Genomic DNA, 21,372 nt, shown 5'->3' with positions numbered 1-21,372 from the left:
TGGACTGGTACGTTATACCACTTAGAGTAGTTTTTACCTCCATCTCTATTGGAGAGCTACCTTCCATCTGATCTGTAGTTAGCACGTTGCCAAATATGCCGTCTGTGATGCAAGCACAGTGGCTGTATTTCAGCCCAGTCCCCTTAGAAGGAGTTGCTCCACTTTGCTAAATATATCCCTGCTCCTCCCCTAGTAAATATGTCTATGTTTCATAGCCACTCTGCTATTCACCTGGGCCTGGGGCTACACTTTAAAAAAAGATGCTATCTAGAACCTTAGAGGGTTATTTAGCTGTCCCCATAGGAGAACCCTTTGAAGAACAATTTTTGGTTTCAGGTAAAAGCCTTTTGGGTTCCATGTAGTACTCTTTCCACAGACGGTTCTACATGGAACCCAAAAAGGTTCTACCCGGAACCAAAAAGGGTTCTACTAAGGGAACAGCCAAAGAACCCTTTTTAAACCCTTTCTTCTAAGAGTGTAGGGCTGGGGATTGACAAGTTTCTGTTCCTTCTGGAAACTAAATGTTCAGGACTGGGAAAACGTCTTCAGAAATGTGACAGCGTAAAAAGAAAAAGTAAAACCCAAAGAAAAAATTCAAACAAGAGTGCTCCCCTTAACCCCTGGTTCTAGTTTGCATCTGAAAATACACCCAATCCTTATCTTTCCAATATTTCCACTATCCTTATGCCTCCCGAGTCCCTTTTGAAGCACCAATAGTGAAGGGACTGCTTTCAATGTCTGCCTTGTTAAACAGTGTTAATCGTATTACCAAGGAGGACACTGCTTGCATAGCCTACAGATCTGTTATATTAACTTGACCAATTTGTCACAGCAGGAAAATGTACAGTACAAAGCACTTAGTCTTTCCATAAAATACCATGCTGAGGGCTTTGCACTAGTTACCACAGCTACAAAGTCATTTGGCTTTTGGTTCATTTAAAGTTAGGGTTAGGCATAAGGTTAACAGTGTGGTTAAGGTTAGGGTTGAGTTTAAAATACAATTTTAACAAGAGAAACTGAAGAAATGGGCAGGCTTATGACTTTGTGGATGTGGTAACTAGTGACAACCATGTTGAGGGCTTCACATCAATGTACCTTTATCTTTGTTTTTCTCTTTCGCCAAAGAGTCCAACTTCCTCCTCAACGACTTCTTCCTTTTCTGTCCATCTGAGAGAAAAAATTAAGAAAATCATGAAAAACTGTCAGTTATCTGTACACACTGATAACAATCCACACAATGGCAGCCATCTTCCATTATCATGTATGTCGGCCATTTTGGAGATGATCAAGCCAGTGGCTTCAAAGAGCATTGGTTATCAAAACACTGCAGCGATAAAGATGACAAATGAGTGTCTCCAGCCTCTGGTCCAGTGATTTCATCAATAGTAAAACCAAATGCATGCTTTTCAACCGTTCGCTGCCCGCACCCGCCCCCCCGACTAGCATCACCACCCTGTATGGTTCCAACCTAGAATATGTGGACAACTATAAATACCTAGGTGTCTGGCTAGACTGTAAACTCTCCTTCCAGACTCATATTAAACATCTCCAATCAAAAATCAAATCTAGAATCGGCTTCCTATTTCGCAACAAAGCCTCCTTCACTCACGCTGCAAAATGTACCCTAGTAAAACTGACCATCCTACCGATCTTCGACTTCGGCGATGTCATCTACAAAATAGCTTCCAACACTCTACTCAGCAAACCGGATGCAGTCTATCACAGTGCCATCCGTTTTGTTAGCAAATCACCTTATACAACCCACCACTGCAACCTGTATGCTCTAGTCGGCTGGCCCTCGCTACATATTCATCGCCAGACCCACTGGCTCCAGGTCATCTATAAGTCTATGCTAGGTAAAGCTCTGCCTTATCTCAGTTCACTGGTCACGATAACAACACCCACCCGTAGCACACGTTCCAGCAGGTATATCTCACTGATCATCCCCAAAGCCAACACCTCATTTGGCCGCCTTTCCTTTCAGTTCTCTGCTGTCAGTGACTGGAACGAATTGCAAAAATCGCTGAAGTTGGAGACTTTTATTTCCCTCACCAACAGATCAACTATCTGAGCAGCTAACCGATCGCTGCAGCTGTACATAGTCCATCTGTAAATAGCCCACACAATCTACCTACCTCATTCCCATACTGTTTTTATTTTATTTACTTTTCTACTCTTTTGCACACCAGTATCTCTACTTGCACATCATCATCTGCTCATGTATTACTCCAGTGTTAATCTATTAAATTGTAATTATTCGCTCCTATGGCCTATTTATTGCCTACCTCCTCATGCCTTTTGCACACACTGTATATAGACTTTCCTTTCTCAACTGTGCCATTGACTTGTTTATTGTGTTATTGGCTTGTTTATTGTTTACTCCATGTGTAACTCTGTGTTGTTGTCTGTGTCACACTGCTATGCTTTATCTTGGCCAGGTCACAGTTGCAAATGAGAACTTGTTCTCAACTAGCCTACCTGGTTAAATAAAGGTGACATTTAAACATTTTAAACATTTAAAAAAATAGAGGATCAAGAGGAAAGAAACATAGGACATTCTCATTTCCTCTTGATCCTCTGGCTTTCCTGTGAAGAGGGATTATTAAGGAATCAGCCAATCAGCATTCAGGGCTCGAACCATCCACTTTATAATAAGGAATCAGGTCACCTGAGCTCAATCCTGGAAGTGAAACTTAACACTGAGAAAAGTAGAGAATGAGCACCTTCAATGTAAAATGTATTTTATAGCATATTATTCTACGATTATATCAAGGTTACAGCACACTACTTCACAAGATTAGATATCACCAGCAGATGGACGATATGGATAATTTCACATCATGCTTGGAATTAGGGTGGATCCAAATATGAGTTTCAATTTGGAAACGACTGAATCATTATGAGGAAGGGAAAGAAGTGTTTTGTCAGCTGTCAACAAGATCTATGACTCCTAGCAAGATCTTTGATTAATGCACAGGAAACCTCTGGCAGCTTGGACCAAGGGTTGGAACTCTTATTGAGGAAATACCTCAAAACTGTGTCTATAGCCAGAGAATCCTCTAATCAAACAGTCGATGAATCTGTCTTCAAAACAGTCAAGATGTTATTAACTGGGCACACACTGATTGAATCAATGTTGCTTCCACGTCATTTCAATGAAATTACATTGAACCAATGTGGAATAGATGTTAAATTGATGTCTATGCCCAGTGGGTATGCTCTTTTATGATTGGTTTAAAATCTTAACAAGGATGTTTTTTCCCCCATTGGCTCAGTCAAATCCCACTGTTCGTGGAACAGGTATATATATACTGTATATATATTTATTTTTTCACCTTTATTTAACCAGGTAGGCAAGTTGAGAACAAGTTCTCATTTGCAACTGCGACCTGGCCAAGATAAATGGAATAAGCAAATACACGATCAATAATACAGTAGAAAAGTCTATTTACAGCATGTGCAAATGAGTTACGATAAGGGAGGTAGTAAGGCAATAAATAGGCCATGGTGGCAAAGTAATTACAATGGAGCAATTAAACACTGGAATGGTAGAATGTGCAGAAGATGAATGTGCAAGTAGAGATACTTGGGTGCAAAGGAGCAAGATAAATAAATAAATAAATAAATACAGTATGGGGATGAGGTAGATTGGATGGGCTATTTACAGATTGGCTATGTACAGGTGCAGTGATCTGTGAGCTGCTCTGACAGCTGGTGCTTAAAGCTAGTGAGGGAAGTAAGAGTCTCCAGCATCAGTGATTTTTGCCGTTTTTTCCAATCATTGGCAGCAGAGAACTGGAAGGAAAGGCGGCCAAAGGTAGAATTGGCTTTTGGTGGTGACCAGTGAGAGATACCTGCTGGAGCGCATGCTACGGGTGGGTGCTGCTATCTTTGTGGCTTGCATGGTCTAAAAAAAGAAATTGTCAGCCTGAATGTGAGCTATATAAAAAAATATAAAAAGCCTTAAGGACCTTGACTATTGTCTGAATCTGGCACGTAAGAATGGTGTGTTGTGATGGTTCTCCATAGATCTAGAGTGTCTGACCAGTGAGCTGAGATAAGGTGGGGCTTTACCTGGCATGACCTGGAGCCAGTGGGTTTGGAAAATAGTATTTTTTTTATTTTTTATTTAACCTTTATTTAACCAGGTAGGCTAGTTGAGAACAAGTTCTAATTTGCAACTGCGACCTGGCCAAGATAAAGCGTAGCAATTCGACACAAAGAACAACACAGAGTTACACATGGAATAAACAAAACATACAGTCAATAATACAGTAGAACAAAAGAAAACAAAAAGTCTATATACAGTGAGTGCAAATGAGGTAAGTTAAGGAAATAAATAGGCCATGGTGGCAAAGTAATTACAATATAGCAATTAAACACTGGAATGGTAGATCGGCAGAAGATGAATGTGCAGGGAGAGATACTGGGGTGCAAAGGAGCAAAAATAAATAAATACCAGTATGGGGATGAGGTAGGTAGATGGGCTGTTTACAGATAGGCTAAGTACAAGTGCAGTGATCTGTAAACTGCTCTGACAGCTGGTGCTTAAAGCTAGTGAGGGAGATGTGAGTCTCCAGCTTCAGAGATGTTTGCAATTAGTTTCAGTCATGGGCAGCAGAGAACTGGAAGGAAAGACGACCAAAGGAGGAATTGGCTTTGGGGGTGACCAGTGAGATATACCTGCTGGAGCGTGTGCTACGAGTAGGTGCTGCTATGGTGACCAGTGAGCTGAGATAAGGCGGGGCTTTACCTAGCAGAGACTTGTAGATAACCTGTAGCCAGTGGGTTTGGCGACGAGTATGAAGCGAGGGCCAACCAACGAGAGCATACATGTCGCAATGGTGGGTAGTGTATGGGGCTTTGGTGACGGATGGCACTGTGATAGACTGCATCCAGTTTGTTGAGTAGAGTGTTGGAGGCTATTTTATAGATGACATCACCGAAGTCGAGGATCGGTAGGATGGTCAGTTTTACGAGGGTATGTTTGGCAGCATGAGTGAAGGATGCTTTGTTGCGTTATAGGAAGCCGATTCTAGATTTAATTTTGGATTGGAGATGCTTAATGTGAGTCTGGAATGAGAGTTTACAGTCTAACCAGACACCTAGGTATTTGTAGTTGTCCACATATTCTAAGTCAGAACTGTCCAGAGTAGTGATGCTGGACGGGCGGGCAGGTGTAGGCAGCGATCGGTTGAAGAGCATGCATTTAGTTTTACTTGCATTTAAGAGCAGCTGGAGGCCACGGAAGGAGAGTTGTATGGCATTGAAGCTTGTTTGGAAGTTAGTTAACACAGTGTCTAAAGAAGGGCCAGAGGTATACAGAATGGTGTCATCTGCGTAGAGGTGGATCAAAGAATCACCAGCAGCAAGAGCAACATCATTTATGTATTCAGAGAAGAAAGTCAGCCCGAGAATTGAACCCTGTGGCACCCCCATAGAGCCTGCCAGAGGTCCGGACCACAGGCCCTCCGATTTGACACACTGAACTCTATCAGAGATGTAGTTGGTGAACCAAGCGAGGCAATCATTTGAGAAACCAAGGCTGTTGAGTCTGCCAATGAGAATGTTGTGATTCACAGAGTCGAAAGCCATAGCCAGGTCAATGAATACTGCTGCACAGTAATGTCTCTTATCGATGGTGGTTATGATATCATTTAGTACCTTGAGGGTGGCTGAGGTGCACCCATGACCAGCTCGAAAACCAGATTGCATAGCGGAGAAGGTACGGTGGGATTCGAAATGGTCGGTAATCTGTATGATAACTTGGCTTTCGAAGATCTTAGAAAGTCAGGATAGAATAGATATAGGTCTGTAGCAGTATGGATCTAGAGTGTCTACCCCTTTGAAGAGGGGGATGACCGCGGCAGCTTTCCAATCTTTGGGAATCTCAGACGATACGAAAGAGAGGTTGAACAGGCTAGTAATAGGGGTTGCAACAATTTCGGCAGATAATTGTAGAAAGAGAGGGTCCAGATTGTCTACCCCAGCTGATTTGTAGGGGTCCAGATTCTGCAGCTCTTTCAGAACATCAGCTATCTGGATTTGGGTGAAGGAGAAGTGGGGGAGGCTTGGGCGAGTTGCTGTGGGGGGTGGAGGACTGTTGATCGGGGTAGGGGTAGCCAGGTGGAAAGCATGGCCAGCCATAGAAAAATTATTCTTGAAATTCTCAATTATAGTGGATTTATCGGTGGTGACAGTGTTTCCTAGACTCAGTGCAGTGGGCAGCTGGGAGGAGGTGTTCTTATTCTCCAAGTCCCAGAACAGGATGCAAATTTATGCTTGAAAAAGCTGGCCTTAACTTTCCTACCTGCCTGTGTATATTTGTTCCTAACTTCCCTGAAAAGTTGCATATCACGGGGGCTGTTTGATGCTAATACAGAACGCCACATGATGTTTTTGTGCTGGTCAAGGGCAGTCAGGTCTGGAGAGAACCAAGGCTATATCTGTTCCTGGATCTATATTTTTTGAATAAAGGTAAAATAAAAAAAGAATAGATTCAAGGCATAATGTACAGACAGAGGTATGGTAGGATGTGAGTACATTGGAGGTAAACCTAGGCATTGAGTAATAATGAGAGAGATATTGTCTCTAGAGATGTTTAAACCAGGTGATTTCACTGCATATTTGTGAGGTGGAACTAAATGGTAGGTTAAGGCATATTGAGCAGGGCTAGAGGCACTACAGTGAAATAAGACACTAACCAGGACAGTAATGGACAAGGCATATTGATATTAGGGAGAGGCATGGTGATTAATAGGGGTCCAGTGAGTGGTTGGGCTGGCTGGAGACATGGCAATTCACAGACAGCTAGCAGGCCGGGGATAGCAAGCTAGCAGAAGGGCCTTAGAGGGACGTCTCGGCGGAGGAAAGTCTGTTTTAGCCTCCGCGTGCGGTGACGTCGATAGACCAGCCGTGATGGATTAGTAGGGTTCCGAGTAGCAGAGGCGTCCAAGTTCAATTGGCAAAATAGGTATAGTACTCAGATAGCAACTAGCTAGCTACGACGATCCAGGTGAAAATGTCCAGAGCTTGCGGTATGAATCCGGGGATATGGAGAAAAATATGTCCGGTATGCTCTGGTTTGAGTAATGTTGTACGAACTGGAGAAAGGTTTCCGAGCTAATGGTTAGCTGATGACTGCTAGCTAGTAGCTAGTGAGCTGGCTAGCTTCTATTGGGGGATTCCGGATTCAAAGTGAATAAACATACTTTAGAAGAAAAACAGATCCGCACCACATTGGGTGAGGCGGGTTGCAGGAGAGTGTTTTGAAGTTGAGGTTTAGAAAAATATATAAAAAAGATATGTGAAGAAAAAGATATAAAAAGATATATACATGGGACACGACAAGACAAAGGACAAAAGACGTTTGACTGCTACGCCACCTTGGATTAAGTTGAGCACAATAGGTTCATAGAGATGCTGACACCAATAACAAGCTTCAAGTGAGTGCAATTATGGGCAGTCAGATCAGTCCTGAGCAGTGTCCGCTATTTTGACCCTGGCTCTGCCCCTCGCTGCCACCCAGCCTCCCCTCACTGCCTCCCAGACTCCTTGGCATATATATACAGTGCCTTGCGAAAGTATTCGGCCCCCTTGAACTTTGCGACCTTTTGCCACATTTCAGGCTTCATATAAAGATATAAAACTGTATTTTTTGTGAAGAATCAACAACAAGTGGGACACAATCATGAAGTGGAACGACATTTATTGGATATTTCAAACTTTTTTAACAAATCAAAAACTGAAAAATTGAATAATTTTGCACGCCCAATTTTTCAGTTTTTGATTTGTTAAAAAAGTTTGAAATATCCAATAAATGTTGTTCCACTTCATGATTGTGTCCCACTTGTTGTTGATTCTTCACAAAAAATACAGTTTTATATCTTTATGTTTGAAGCCTGAAATGTGGCAAAAGGTCGCAAAGTTCAAGGGGGCCGAATACTTTCGCAAGGCACTGTATATATATATAGAACAGGTTGCTAAGAAACTATGCTTCGACATATCTACAGATCATTATGGAATATCTGAAGACAGAGTATGACAGAACAACAGTGAAGAATAGAGAGGGAGCGGGGAAAGGCAGCGGGGGGTATTAGAGAGATGCTATGAGAGAAAGGGAGCGGGAGACAGTATGTGTGTGACAGAAAATAGAAAGAAAGAAAGAAAGAGAGAGAGAGGAAATAGTTTGGATTCTTGTCAGTTGACTCGGCAAGTTGGACAGCAATCCCAGGAACCTCCAGTCCTCTCTCTCTTCCCCACTCCAATTACTTGTAAAACGATCCAACCAGCCATTTGCTTTTCTATTCTCTATTTTTTCAAGGATCTCTAGGCCTCAGCAAACCACCGGCTAACCCAACCGCAGGCGCAAGATAAACAAAACCCACAGTCGAGGTGCTGAAATATCTCAGTAACACATGCCTGAGGGGTTCTGGAATTCATAAGGAACACAGACGAACGCATTAAATCATCCGGGGGAGAGGTAGAACCTTTGACTGGAATGCACGCCCTGGCTAATATACAGCTCTCCACAGAGCATGACTTAGAACAGAGCAGCGGGCTACGGCCCTATGGTCCTGAGTGGAAAGGACTACATCTTCATGTGTAAGTGTCTTACTGACACTACATAAGACAGGAAGTTCACTCCTGAGTCTTTTAGATGTACTGTATAGGAAATCAGGTGTACTGAGGTTTACATCTCAAATCACAAGTGCTTACAGCTTCCTCAAACACACTCTGTGGAGGGGAAGTTCAAGATTGTCTGCTAGACAGTTTGAGGTTGGTCTCGGAGAGGTCCAAGGCGGATGTTGATGGCAAATGTTTGTGAAAATGCTTGTAGCATTAGCACAGGGACAGACTGACTAGCCACATGAACAGACAGACGGACAGGCGGATGGACGGACTAGAAAGGAAGTCAGACAGACGGACGTTTACACACACACACACACACAAAAATACCGCTATACTTTACCTTTGGGTATGGTGATCTGACAGCCCAGGTCATAGTCTTGATGGAGCCTGTTGAAGGCTACCTCCTGTAGCCAGGTCCGTTCCAGCTCTGACAGGCTCTGGATGGCCGTCGGCGTCAGCCGTACACTCCGCCCTGACAGGCTGTTCCAGGTGAAGTCACCCTGGGGAGAGATTTATATTCTGTCACTTGGCAGAGGAACATTTGTTAGTTATCAGGGCTAGTGGCTAGCACCACTGTTACCCTATCTCAAAGCAGCTGTTCTTATTTAACATTTTTGTGATAGGGGGCAGCATTTTCACTTTTGGATGAATAGCATGGCCAGAGTGAACTGCCTCCTACTCTGTCCCAGATGCTAATGTATGCATATTATTATTAGTATTGGATAGAAAACACTCTGAAGTTTCTAAAACTGTTTGAAAGATGTCTGTGAGTAAAACAGAACTCATATGGCAGGCGAAAACCTGAGAAAGATCCAACCAGAAAGTGGGAAATTTGAGGTTTGTAGTTTTTCAACACAGCCCCCATTGAAGATACAGGGTGATATTAGTTATGTTTCACTTCCCAAGGCTTCCACTAGATGTCAACAGTATTTAGAACCTGTTTTAAGGATTCTACTCTAAAGGAGGGGCTGATAAGGGCTCTTTGAGTGAGTGTCTGGCAGAGTGCCACAGCCTCGGTCTGACGTGCTCACGTGAAAGGTAGCTACGTTCCACTTCATTTGTACAGACAAAAGAATTGTCCGGTTGGAACATTAACAAAGTTAAAGTTTATGTTAAAAACATCCTAAAAATTGATTCCATACTTAGTTTGGCATGTTTCTACGGGCTGTAAACGGAACTTTTTGAACTTTTCGTCCGACGTTCGGCACGACCTGGATGAGCTTTTGGATTTGTTTACCAAACGCCCTAACAAAAGAAGATATTTGGACATAACTGATGGACATTATCGAACAATGTTGACGACCCAATATGGCGGGTATCTTTTTGTCTAAAGGCTGTACTCAGATTATTGCATGGTTTGCTTTCTCTGTAAAGTGTTTTTGAAATCTGACACAGCGGTTGCATTAAAGAGAAATATATCTAATGTTCCATGTATAATAGTCGTATCTTTATCAATGTTTATTACGCCGCAGCCCGTCTGGTGTTCAACCTTCCCAAGTTCTCTCACGTCACCCCGCTCCTCCGCACTCTCCACTGGCTTCCAGTTGAAGCTCGCATCCGCTACAAGACCATGGTGCTTGTCTACGGAGCTGTGAGGGGAACGGCACCTCAGTACCTCCAGGCTCTGATCAGGCCCTACACCCAAACAAGGGCACTGCGTTCATCCACCTCTGGCCTGCTCGCCTCCCTACCACTGAGGAAGTACAGTTCCCGCGCAGCCCAGTCAAAACTGTTCGCTGCTCTGGCCCCCCAATGGTGGAACAAACTCCCTCACGACGCCAGGACAGCGGAGTCAATCACCACCTTCCGGAGACACCTGAAACCCCACCTCTTTCAGGAATACCTAGGATAGGATAAAGTAATCCTTCTCACCCCCCTTAAAAGATGCACTATTGTAAAGTGGCTGTTCCACTGGATGTCTTAAGGTGAACGCACCAATTTGTAAGTCGCTCTGGATAAGAGCGTCTGCTAAATGACTTAAATGTAAATGTAATGTAAATGTATTATTAGTATTTCTGTAAATTGATGTGGCTCAATACATACATGTAACATGAAGTCCTATGAGTGTCATCTGATGAAGATCATCAAAGGTTAGTGACTCCTCGCTTTGGCTGGGAAAATTGCTGTGTTTTTCTGTGGCTTGGTGGTGACCTAACATAATCGTTTGTGGTGCTTTCGCTGTAAATCCTTTTCGAAATCAGACACTGTGGCTGGATTAACGAGAATTTTATCTTTAAAATGGTGTAAATACTTGTATGCTTGAGGAATTTTAATTATGAGATTTTTGTTGTTTTGAATTTGGCGCCCTGCACTTTAACTGGCTGTTGCGGGGGGTTCCGCTAGCGGACGAGTTTCAGAAGAAGTTATTTGTTTCTGGCCATTTTGAGCCTGTAATCGAACCCACAAATGCTGATGCTCCAGATACTCAACTAGTCTAAAGAAGGACAGTTTTATTGCTTCTTTAATCACAACAACAGTTTTCAGCTGTGCGAACATAATTGCAAAAGGGTTTTCTAATGATCAATTAGCCTTTTAAAATAATAAACTTGGATTAGCTAACACAACGTGCCATTGGAACACATTAGTGATGGTTGCTGATAATGGGCCTATGTAGGTATTCCATTAAAAAAAATCCAGCTACAATAGTCATTTACAACATTAACAATGTCTACACTGTATTTCTGATCAATTTGATGTTATTTTAATGGACGAAAAATGAGCTTTTCTTTAAAAAACAAGGACATTTCTAAGTGACCCCAAACCTTTGAACGGTAGTGTGCATAGCGGAGCGGACAGTATTGTATATGGTAGGTCAGGGAAAGGGGAGTAATGAGAGTGGATCGATTGACTTGCAGTCAACTCAAAAAGAGCTTAATGAGGAACTCATAAATCACCTCAATCCCTGGATATATGGTTCTGCATTCTCCTCTGTCATCCCTATGAGCTGGTGAAGAGAGAGGACAGAGCTAGACTACCGATGTTTTAGCCAGAGATCAGAGCAGGTCAGCGTTTCTAATCATGAACCTTGTTCTGTAGGCAGGTCTGCAGAGTGGTCACTAGCTGGCACAGCCTCAAAGTCTTAAATCTGACATACACACACACACACACACACATACACATACACACACATGGAGTCCCTCCTTGAACCTGCCTTAATACGTCATAGAACTTCATTTAGCTTATAACTTGTTCTTACGCAAGCCTAGTTTGTGCACCGACCTTGGATTCACTCCTGCTTAAAGATACAACAATACCCACCTCGTGCTCCCAAAACGCCCCAGCCAGCAGAGAGGAACAACAACATCATCCACCAGAACAGTGAAAAACAGGAGGTGGAAACAGAAGATCTACACAGTTGTACTAAGAGGACAAAGGCTTCTCACCCGCCCTGCAGAGGAGCAGCCAGATGCACTTGCTCCAATAGTTAGTCACTAGCGTCTAGCCCTGTGTGGATGAAACCACATCACTGTGGTTGTGAGTTCCCCACCCCACTGGTGATGGCAGAGAGTTTGTTCCGTTCCAGTCCCCGCCACTGGTTGCACACACAGGACACAGCCGTAAGGGGTGAAGGGAAGGAGGACCCTGCGGTTGAAGGGGGGTGACAACAGCTGGAAAAGCAGGGGCTGCTTGTCTCTTGAGCTGTTAGGTTTGGCAGGGGGGCTGAATGAGATGGCTAAGCTCCAATTCCCCCGAGTCCATCGATGGAACATGTTTGGAATGGCTATGGAACGCGGGTACCTCAGAAATGCTGCTCCCTCCCCACCACTTCTGAGTTCTCTTCAGACTAACTCTAGTCTCTATGAGCACATTTACAATACAGTAAACAGGAAAGCCAGTTGACTTTGACAGTGCTTAGTGTACACAACTAATTTGTTACAAAACAATTCAACATGTTTGTAAGAGCCATGACCCACTGGGTGAATTAAAGGGGTCAAATGTATCTACTATGGCTGCTCCCTTAACAACCTCAGGAATAAAAAGGATCTTGTCCAATTTTATCCTCTCCGCTGTACGTACTGTAAACTTTTGCCAGAGAAACAATCAATATTGGGCAGTTTGCTTTTCGTAATCACTCTTTTCACACTTGGCTAAGGATTACAGTTGACTAGGGATGACTAGAAACTACATCTCCCAAGCCTGTTAGCCATCTCTACTCCTGCTCCAAACCCCCAGCTTTGGGGCCCACACGGTCTTCCACACATGGCCTTCTCGTTTTATAGAGACAGGATCCGACGAGGCTGCCTCCCTCCATCCCCTTAGTGTGTTTTATACATCTCTTTTTCCACTACTCACACATAATATCCACTCTGCGCCTGAAAACATGTTTACCCTTGACATAGGTAGACCTCATGGCCAGAGGTACTGCTAATAGGACTAGGGCAGATTGTCACTCAGAATGAGTTGTCCTCAACACATCAATTCCATTTGATTTCCCAGTGAAATCAGGAAATGAATTCAACTTCCTTGCCAATTGCATTGAGCTGACATAATAAGCTTACTGTTTTCCTTTCAGTAGCGCATTGTCATAGGTGCCAATCACATTTGAGCTTGATTTAATAGCGGGATGAGAATAGAATTGTTTGTCCTTAAACAGTTGTTTGTTTATCCTATGACCCCATTCCGTTCACATTATAAAATGGCTGTGTACTGCAATCGAGTTATTCCATTTGCTTCGAACATCTCTATTCAACCAATCATCAGATGATGTGCTTGAAAACACTTCCTGTTATCTAACTATAATCTTATTCAGGTTGCCATGCTGCTGTGACTAATCATATCACTTAACAATTTGGCTTATGTAATTCAATTTTTTTGAAAAGTGTGAAAGTCTTGCAAGAAAGGTTAACTGTAGCATACCAATAGGGTAGGCCATGTAGGGTAGGCTATTACTCTACTGTGATATACAGGACAAGTCTACAATAATGCCTTAAGGCAGACTGACGGTTTGTTAAACAAAGTATACAATGTATAGAGGGAGGAACAACATCATGTTACACTAGTAATGGCTATTCCAGACCCTCAAATCCGAACTGAAAAATCTATTGACTCATGACAACATTCAACCTATAGGTTCTGTTCTCTCCAAGATACCTCTGTAATGTATTGTGGGGTTTTAATGTTTGTCAGGGCAGCCCTTTTCTAAATAGCTTTGGGATGACTCAGCTAATGAGGTGGGCGTATGCGCCTTTTTAAAATCTGTTCAATGAGCGAGGACAAATTGCACAAATTGAAGCAAAATAATATGTGTGTTTCCATGGTAACATGTACACAGAGCCTCAAGTGTTTCGGGATATGCAGAAAACATCACCATGGCAACCATCGATCGAACGCTCAATCGCTAAACTTTTCACAAGCTACTGACCTCACTGAATGGACATATAGTAAAGAAAGTGCATCATCAGTCGAATCAATGCGCATGTTTTCATATTAGAAGACCTAATGGAATGTTCCATCCGCTCTCTCTCATTTCTCAGTCAAATGCAATGACCTAAAACCTTCTTCAACAACTCAGCAACCATCAGCAGTAGCAAACCGCACAGTAACTTCAACTACATCATACAATCAAACATTTCATGGTGATTTTCATAACACGCTGTCTGCATGAAAACCAGTGAATTTAAAATTGGGAAGGCACAATAGCCCTGGTTGGCACTCTGCCAAAGACAACATGTTCCTCTCTCTTAGATTCATTCTATTACGACCCTGGCGGGTACAATCCCACTGCTTTAATTGAGAACATATTCATCTGATCCAAAGGACCAGAAGAACCTGGGCCCAGAACTGAGGTGTAGGATGTCACTCTAGGTATCAACACATAGTCATAGCCTATAGGTGAGAGCATAGAAATAGAGGTACACTCAATATGGCCGCCGGAATGTTGACTTGAATAACCATTCTAGTCATTCTAATTCAATGGGTGAGAGAGCGTAGAGAAAGAATGTTGACTTGAATGGGAATCCTCGGATATGACTGTATTGACAACACATGTCCATAGCGTTGGTTGCAGGACAAAAGATCACGACATCACCCATTAAAACCCAGCAAACAAACAATGCAGCATGTTCTGAACCTAACTAATCAATTCACCAGTCAGATTCAATTCTGGGCCACAGGAGGTTGTTGTATTACCTTAATTGGGAAGGACGGGCTCCCCAATGAAACTTTAGAATGAGAATCCAAACCCTGAAAATGAACCAACCAGTATGCTACAGACCTCATTTGCTACAGACGTCATTTGAGGGCGTCTTATTATAACAACAACCATGTGAATAAGATCGTGAACAGATGAAATCAGTGACAGCTGATGACCCTGTCATCAACTATCACCCCTCTAATTTTCTAAATCCATTGTTACTGCACGTGTATTCTATGTGATATGATGAAAGAGAATCCAATTAATGTAAAAACAAACCTTGAAACACTCCCAAACTAGCATATCCACACCACAGAGAGAGGACAAGCCCTTGGGCCCTTGGGCTCCAATAATACAAAAATAATTTTCTCAATGGAGGAAAATGCACTCCGTCCGCACATGTAACTAACGGCAAAATCTGTTCTGTTTGAAAATGACGGTCGGCTCTTCAACCCTCTCAGAGGAGGATACCACATCGCACATCTGGGGATGAAACATACCAATCCCAAATAGGCCTCCCAATCCCAATTTCGCGTAGGGATACCGCCTGATACCGTGGCCCAGGAAAAAAAAAATGTTTTGAAGAGGGAGATATGTTAAGAGATTGCAGCAAAGGAATGTTCCTTTTTACATAATTGTTTTTACTCTTTATGTTTTCGTTTTACAGGTCCCGTTGACTCTGACAGGGTAATGGATTACTCGTGTAGCGTTGGAACCACACCAAGGTGAACATCTGCTTGTAATTACAGCGCCGCTGGGCTAGCTAAACACTGGTTGGCCTGTCAGAGACAAAGGATTGATGGACCCCTCCACCTGCCGTGGTCCATCCGTCTTGCTGCCTGAGAGAAAATAGCCCGGGGGAAATCCTGGTATGTCAACTAACAAAGACAACTGGGGGGCTAATGAGGAAGAACATATATCATAAACATACAGTGAGAACAAAAAACATGGCTAACTATCCGAGCACATCAATTGTGAGCCTTCGTCTCATCTCGAGCATGACTGTCAGGGTGAGACTATATCCCACGCAAAATAACCACGGTGAAACAGGTGAGGTTACTACCACTGGTCTTATCAACAATGACAAAATATTTAGTGTTTCAGGGGATGGTGTGCTTCCAATGTACTATTCTAATTCGCAAATATGTGGGACTGTGACAACACACCAGCTCTAACTCATGACAAACATGCTTGTTTGATAATCAAGTGGAGGGGGGGTCATATGAGGTAGGTTATTTTGAAGACATTTGGGTAGCACAAACTCAAAACTGTAACGACATAAGCATGTGTGCATTAGGGTAACTGAGTTCAAACCTTGAGGTTGAGGGTATAGATTACATCATTGTTACATAACCTATAGAACCAAAACAACTCTGGTATCAAGCAAATGTGACTGTTAAGGAGAGGTTGTAGACAAGCAAATGTGACTGTTAAGGAGAGGTTGTAGACAAGCAAATGTGACTGTTAAGGAGAGGTTGTAGACAAGCAAATGTGACTGTTAAGGAGAGGTTGTAGACAAGCAAATGTGACTGTTAAGGAGAGGTTGTAGACAAGCAAATGTGACTGTTAAGGAGAGGTTGTAGACAAGCAAATGTGACTGTTAAGGAGAGGTTGTAGACAAGCAAATGTGACTGTTAAGGAGAGGTTGTAGACATTACCCCAGTCAGGCCAGCAAGACAACATGGGTTCAATTAAATCAGAAACACATTGAGTTTGTCAGTAGAAAAAAGGGCCAATCACAGAATGGTTTATTACTGTAAAGTTTTATTAGTGTAAGTTAAGTACTGTAAACTTTTCCTCCAGCATGCTATAACTTTATGTGTGTGCGAGTGGCCCGTGTGTGTGTGTGTCATATATTTTAATCATATAACCTCATGTGAAACTAAACCACACCTCCTCCCACTGCTCTATTCAGCCTATAGAATGACCCAAAATCGCTCCCCTCTCTCTCCTTCCTTCTCTCTTGTTCCCCATCCCCCTGTCCATCCAGCCAACCAGCCCAAACACTAAGGGTCTCTGGTGCAAGCGCTCCCTGCTCTCCCGTCCCCTACAGCCGAGATCACCACCTCCGAAGATTGTGTGTAATCTCCCATGCATGCCAGCAGGTAAATCCTCTAGCCTTTAAGCTCAACAGTGCGGTGAGCTAATGAGTGCTCTTAATGATTCCAATATCATATGCAGAGCTTTCAATGATTAGTCAATAGTGGGGAAAATGTGTGGAAAAAATGTGCCGCCCCTTGCAATTTGACTTGAGTGCTGCTGCGTGATTATAGCTGGAGAGGAAGGCAGTGAATTGGAGCCTTTTGAAGGAACAGTGGCGATCTCCGAATGGGCGCACAATAACAACAGATGAAGATGTCACAACAAACACGTAAATGTGAGGCAGGAACGCAAAGACGTGTGTGGCGCTGGATATCAGTTTCAAAACTTGAAAAGTGGTAGCCATAAACATCGAAAATACATCATCATTTTGACTGTATGTTCCCATGTCTCCATATTCACTGTCAATGGTCAATGAATGCATACTCTATGTTTCCCCATTTTCACCAATGCATATACTGTCAGGGGCCTGTGTCTTTTAGGGAAATTGTGTTTTTTTTAAATACCACCCAAAAATGATCTTCTGGTATTTCTTTCATTAGTCCACTGTTGTTTTTCATTAGTCCGCTAGAAGCTGGGTAGACAGTGATGGCTGAGTTCCTCACTGGAGATCCAAGTACGTAACTTGAATTTCCGTGCCAAGCTCCCATTGACATCAATGCATGATTTACACAAACGTCTGAGCTACACACGCACTTCTCCAGTTAGGATTTGGCGTTGAATCAGGAAACCTTTAAAACATAATTTGTTATGTTTTTTTAAATGTTATGCTATTATAGCACACGTGAAGAATGTCTCCTTTGTCTCTCGCGGGCCTACCAATGCCTCAAAGTAAATATGATGTAGTCGAATGTGTGGATGTCATACGCAAAAGCACTTGCGTCCAAATTCTTAAAGACGAATCACAGAACAATCAAAACGATAACGAGCATAATCGAAAGACCTCTCGTGTTCACACACAAAACACATTCACGCGGATGGCCGCACATCTCTCTTCCGTCTCCCCTCAGTTGCTGATTCTAATCTACACAGCTAGAAGCTCCTGAGTTAAGGCATCATTATAGTAGGATTTACACATATAAATCAAATCAAATCAAATAAAAAAATGTCACATACACATGGTTAGCAGATGTTAATGCAAGTGTAGCGAAATGCTTGTGCTTCTAGTTCCGACAATGCAGTGATAACCAACAAGTAATCTAACTAACAATTCTAAAACTACTGTCTTATACACAGTGTAAGGGGATAAAGAATATGTACATAAGGATATATGAGTGAGTGATGGTACAGAGCAGCATACAGTAGATGGTATCGAGTACAGTATATACATATGAGATGAGTATGTAGACAAAGTAAACAAAGTGGCATAGTTAAAGTGGCTAGTGATACATGTATTACATAAGGATGCAGTCGATGATGTAGAGTACAGTATATACGTATGCATATGAGATGAATAATGTAGGGTAAGTAACATTATATAAGGTAGCATTGTTTAAAGTGGCTAGTGATATATTTACATCATTTCCCATCAATTCCCATTATTAAAGTGGCTGGAGTTGGGTCAGTGTCAATGACAGTGTGTTGGCAGCAGCCACTCAATGGTGGCTGTTTAACAGTCTGATAGCCTTGAGATAGAAGCTGTTTTTCAGTCTCTCAGTCCCAGCTTTGATGCACCTGTACTGACCTCGCCTTCTGGATGATAGCGGGGTGAACAGGCAGTGGTTCGGGTGGTTGATGTCCTTGATGATCTTTATGGCCTTCCTGTAACATCGGGTGGTGTAGGTGTCCTGGAGGGCAGGTAGTTTGCCCCCGGTGTTGCGTTGTGCAGACCTCACTACCCTCTGGAGAGCCTTACGGTTGAGGGCGGAGCAGTTGCCGTACCAGGCGGTGATACAGCCCGCCAGGATGCTCTCGATTGTGCATCTGTAGAAGTTTGTGAGTGCTTTTGGTGACAAGCCGAATTTCTTCAGCCTCCTGAGGTTGAAGAGGCGCTGCTGCGCCTTCTTCACGACGCTGTCAGTGTGAGTGGACCAATTCAGTTTGTCTGTGATGTGTATGCCGAGGAACTTAAAACTTGCTACCCTCTCCACTACTGTTCCATCGATGTGGATAGGGGGTGTTCCCTCAGCTGTTTCCTGAAGTCCACAATCATCTCCTTAGTTTTGTTGACGTTGAGTGTGAGGTTATTTTCCTGACACCACACTCCGAGGGCCCTCACCTCCTCCCTGTAGGCCGTCTCGTCGTTGTTGGTAATCAAGCCTACCACTGTTGTGTCGTCCGCAAACTTGATGATTGAGTTGGAGGCGTGCGTGGCCACGCAGTCGTGGGTGAACAGGGAGTACAGGAGAGGGCTCAGAACGCACCCTTGTGGGGCCCCGTGTTGAGGATCAGCGGGGAGGAGATGTTGTTGCCTACCCTCACCACCTGGGGCGGCCCGTCAGGAAGTCCAGTACCCAGTTGCACAGGGCGGGGTCGAGACCCAGGGTCTCGAGCTTGATGACGAGCTTGGAGGGTACTATGGTGTTGAATGCCGAGCTGTAGTCGATGAACAGCATTCTCACATAGGTATTCCTCTTGTCCAGGTGGGTTAGGGCAGTGTGCAGTGTGGTTGAGATTGCATCGTCTGTGGACCTATTTGGGCGGTAAGCAAATTGGAGTGGGTCTAGGGTGTCAGGTAGGGTGGAGGTGATATGGTCCTTGACTAGTCTCTCAAAGCACTTCATGATGACGGAAGTGAGTGCTACGGGGCGGTAGTCGTTTATTGACTGGAGGGAGGAAACCCTGAAGTTCTAATAGTCCCCTTTTTAGACTGCTTACGTAGGTTCCCCTGACACATAGGTTGAGTGATTTGGCTTCATACCCAAGCGCTTGTTACTCGAGGTATGCAGGCCACAATGGCACCGCTGTTCTGTGTTTACAACAGAGGATGTTCTCCATTCCTTTTCAATTGTCCTTTGATGTCAAAGCTACCAGGGGTGTCAAACATGTGACCCGAGGCGAAACATGAGGTTTTGGTTAGGTTAAAAGGGAGTGGCTGATCTCGAATGAAATTACCTTTGTCCAACTTAGCTAATTATTGTGCTGTGAGTTATAGACTATGCCCAAAATTAGAGGTGGCAATGACAGTATAGCTGAGGTATGTTATAAGTATGGCCTCCCAATGTGTGTCAATAACTCCAGGAACTCTTAACTGCAGACGTTAGCTTCAGTAGTCAGCAGCTTCTGGTCTCTTTCCCTCTCTCAGCTTCTTTGTCTGTCTAGGAGGCAGTCGAGCCAGCCTGAGGCAGCGTGTTCGCTAACTAGCCCACTGGGCATTGGTTTCCCATAGAACCCTCCAGAGAACACTCTGCCATACCCCACAGCATGAGAGCATATCACTACATTACTACATCACTACATATCACTACATATCACCCATTCCCCAATAAATAATGTGCCACTCAATCATCCTCCTCAGTCGGGACGTCTGGAAATAAATAGAGAATCAATCAGGAGCAATCAAGCTGAACGACCATATTGAGACAAATGATCCACTAGTTGGTTTTGGATTAACTTTGGTTCTTATGGTGGTTTTCATAGAACCAAGAACTAGAGAAAAACAACAACACAATATTTCACAACGTTACACCATCAAGACTGGGGGTTTTCTGTGGGTGCCAGAAAAGTGAAATGTTTTATTTCCCTCTCTCCTCTCCTCTCCGTTCCCTTTCCTCTCTTCCTTCCTTCTCTCCTCTTCGTTCCCTTTCCTCTCTTCCTTCCTTCTCTCCTCTTCGTTCCCTTTCCTCTCTTCCTTCCCTGTCTCCGCACTCTTTTCAGGAAACCGGTGTTTGTTCGCCAGATAACAAACACCGGGGACCTCCAGACGCACTACACTCGCTGTGACATTTCACACTTCCTGCGAACCAATCGCAACATCCCTCTAGCATGGAGGGACTAAATCTGTGGCCCTTGTGGCCTGTTAATGTGATGTCACGGCAGCTCTGGCTCTTACGAGAGCTTCTTTAGCAAAATGGCTTTAACAACGCTTAATAAACAACGCTCAAACTAGCCCACTGTGAACGAGCCCCAAGCCACACTGCATTCCATCCACTACCTAGTCTCACTTTGACAGGCGCTGTTAAAAAAAAACAAGGATTACAACACTGCTTGGTTCCACTGGGCTGGTTTAAAGCTTTGATGACAGGGGGAAGGCCGAGCACCAGGCAATGCCCCTTTACGAGACACATGGCACCGTTTACACTCGCTACGCGCTAAGAAGCCATCAGATGTTCATGAGAATGTGATTGATGGTTACAGAGTGTTGTGGCTGTGCTGACTTAAGCAGGCTGAAAATGAAAGCGATTCATAACCAGAACGGTTACGCAAGGGGCCTGTAAAGGTGTTTCTCAGATGTCCTGATGGAGAGGTTATTACAGTACATTTGTCCTGTCCTGTAATTCTCCTGTCAAATTTTGACGGGAGATTATTCAGTCAACATACATCAGGGTTTCTTTAAACTTTGGGTCAGG

General features: G+C 43.5%; 1 protein-coding gene across 1 annotated transcript in view; it reads right to left on the bottom strand.

Moving 5' to 3' along the window:
* LOC115133015 (rho GTPase-activating protein 6-like) overlaps window positions 1-21,372 on the bottom strand; it is an 87,500-nt gene that overhangs the window by 18,948 nt on the left and 47,180 nt on the right. Inside the window, 2 exon segments of the mRNA XM_029665834.2 lie at window positions 1,096-1,167; window positions 8,972-9,131. Of these exon segments, the coding sequence (XP_029521694.2) occupies window positions 1,096-1,167; window positions 8,972-9,131 (232 nt within the window).

This window comes from Oncorhynchus nerka, linkage group LG2 (genome assembly GCF_034236695.1).
Source record: "Oncorhynchus nerka isolate Pitt River linkage group LG2, Oner_Uvic_2.0, whole genome shotgun sequence".
Taxonomy (NCBI): Eukaryota; Metazoa; Chordata; class Actinopteri; order Salmoniformes; family Salmonidae; genus Oncorhynchus; species Oncorhynchus nerka.
This window is presented reverse-complemented; position numbering and strand designations above follow the sequence as displayed.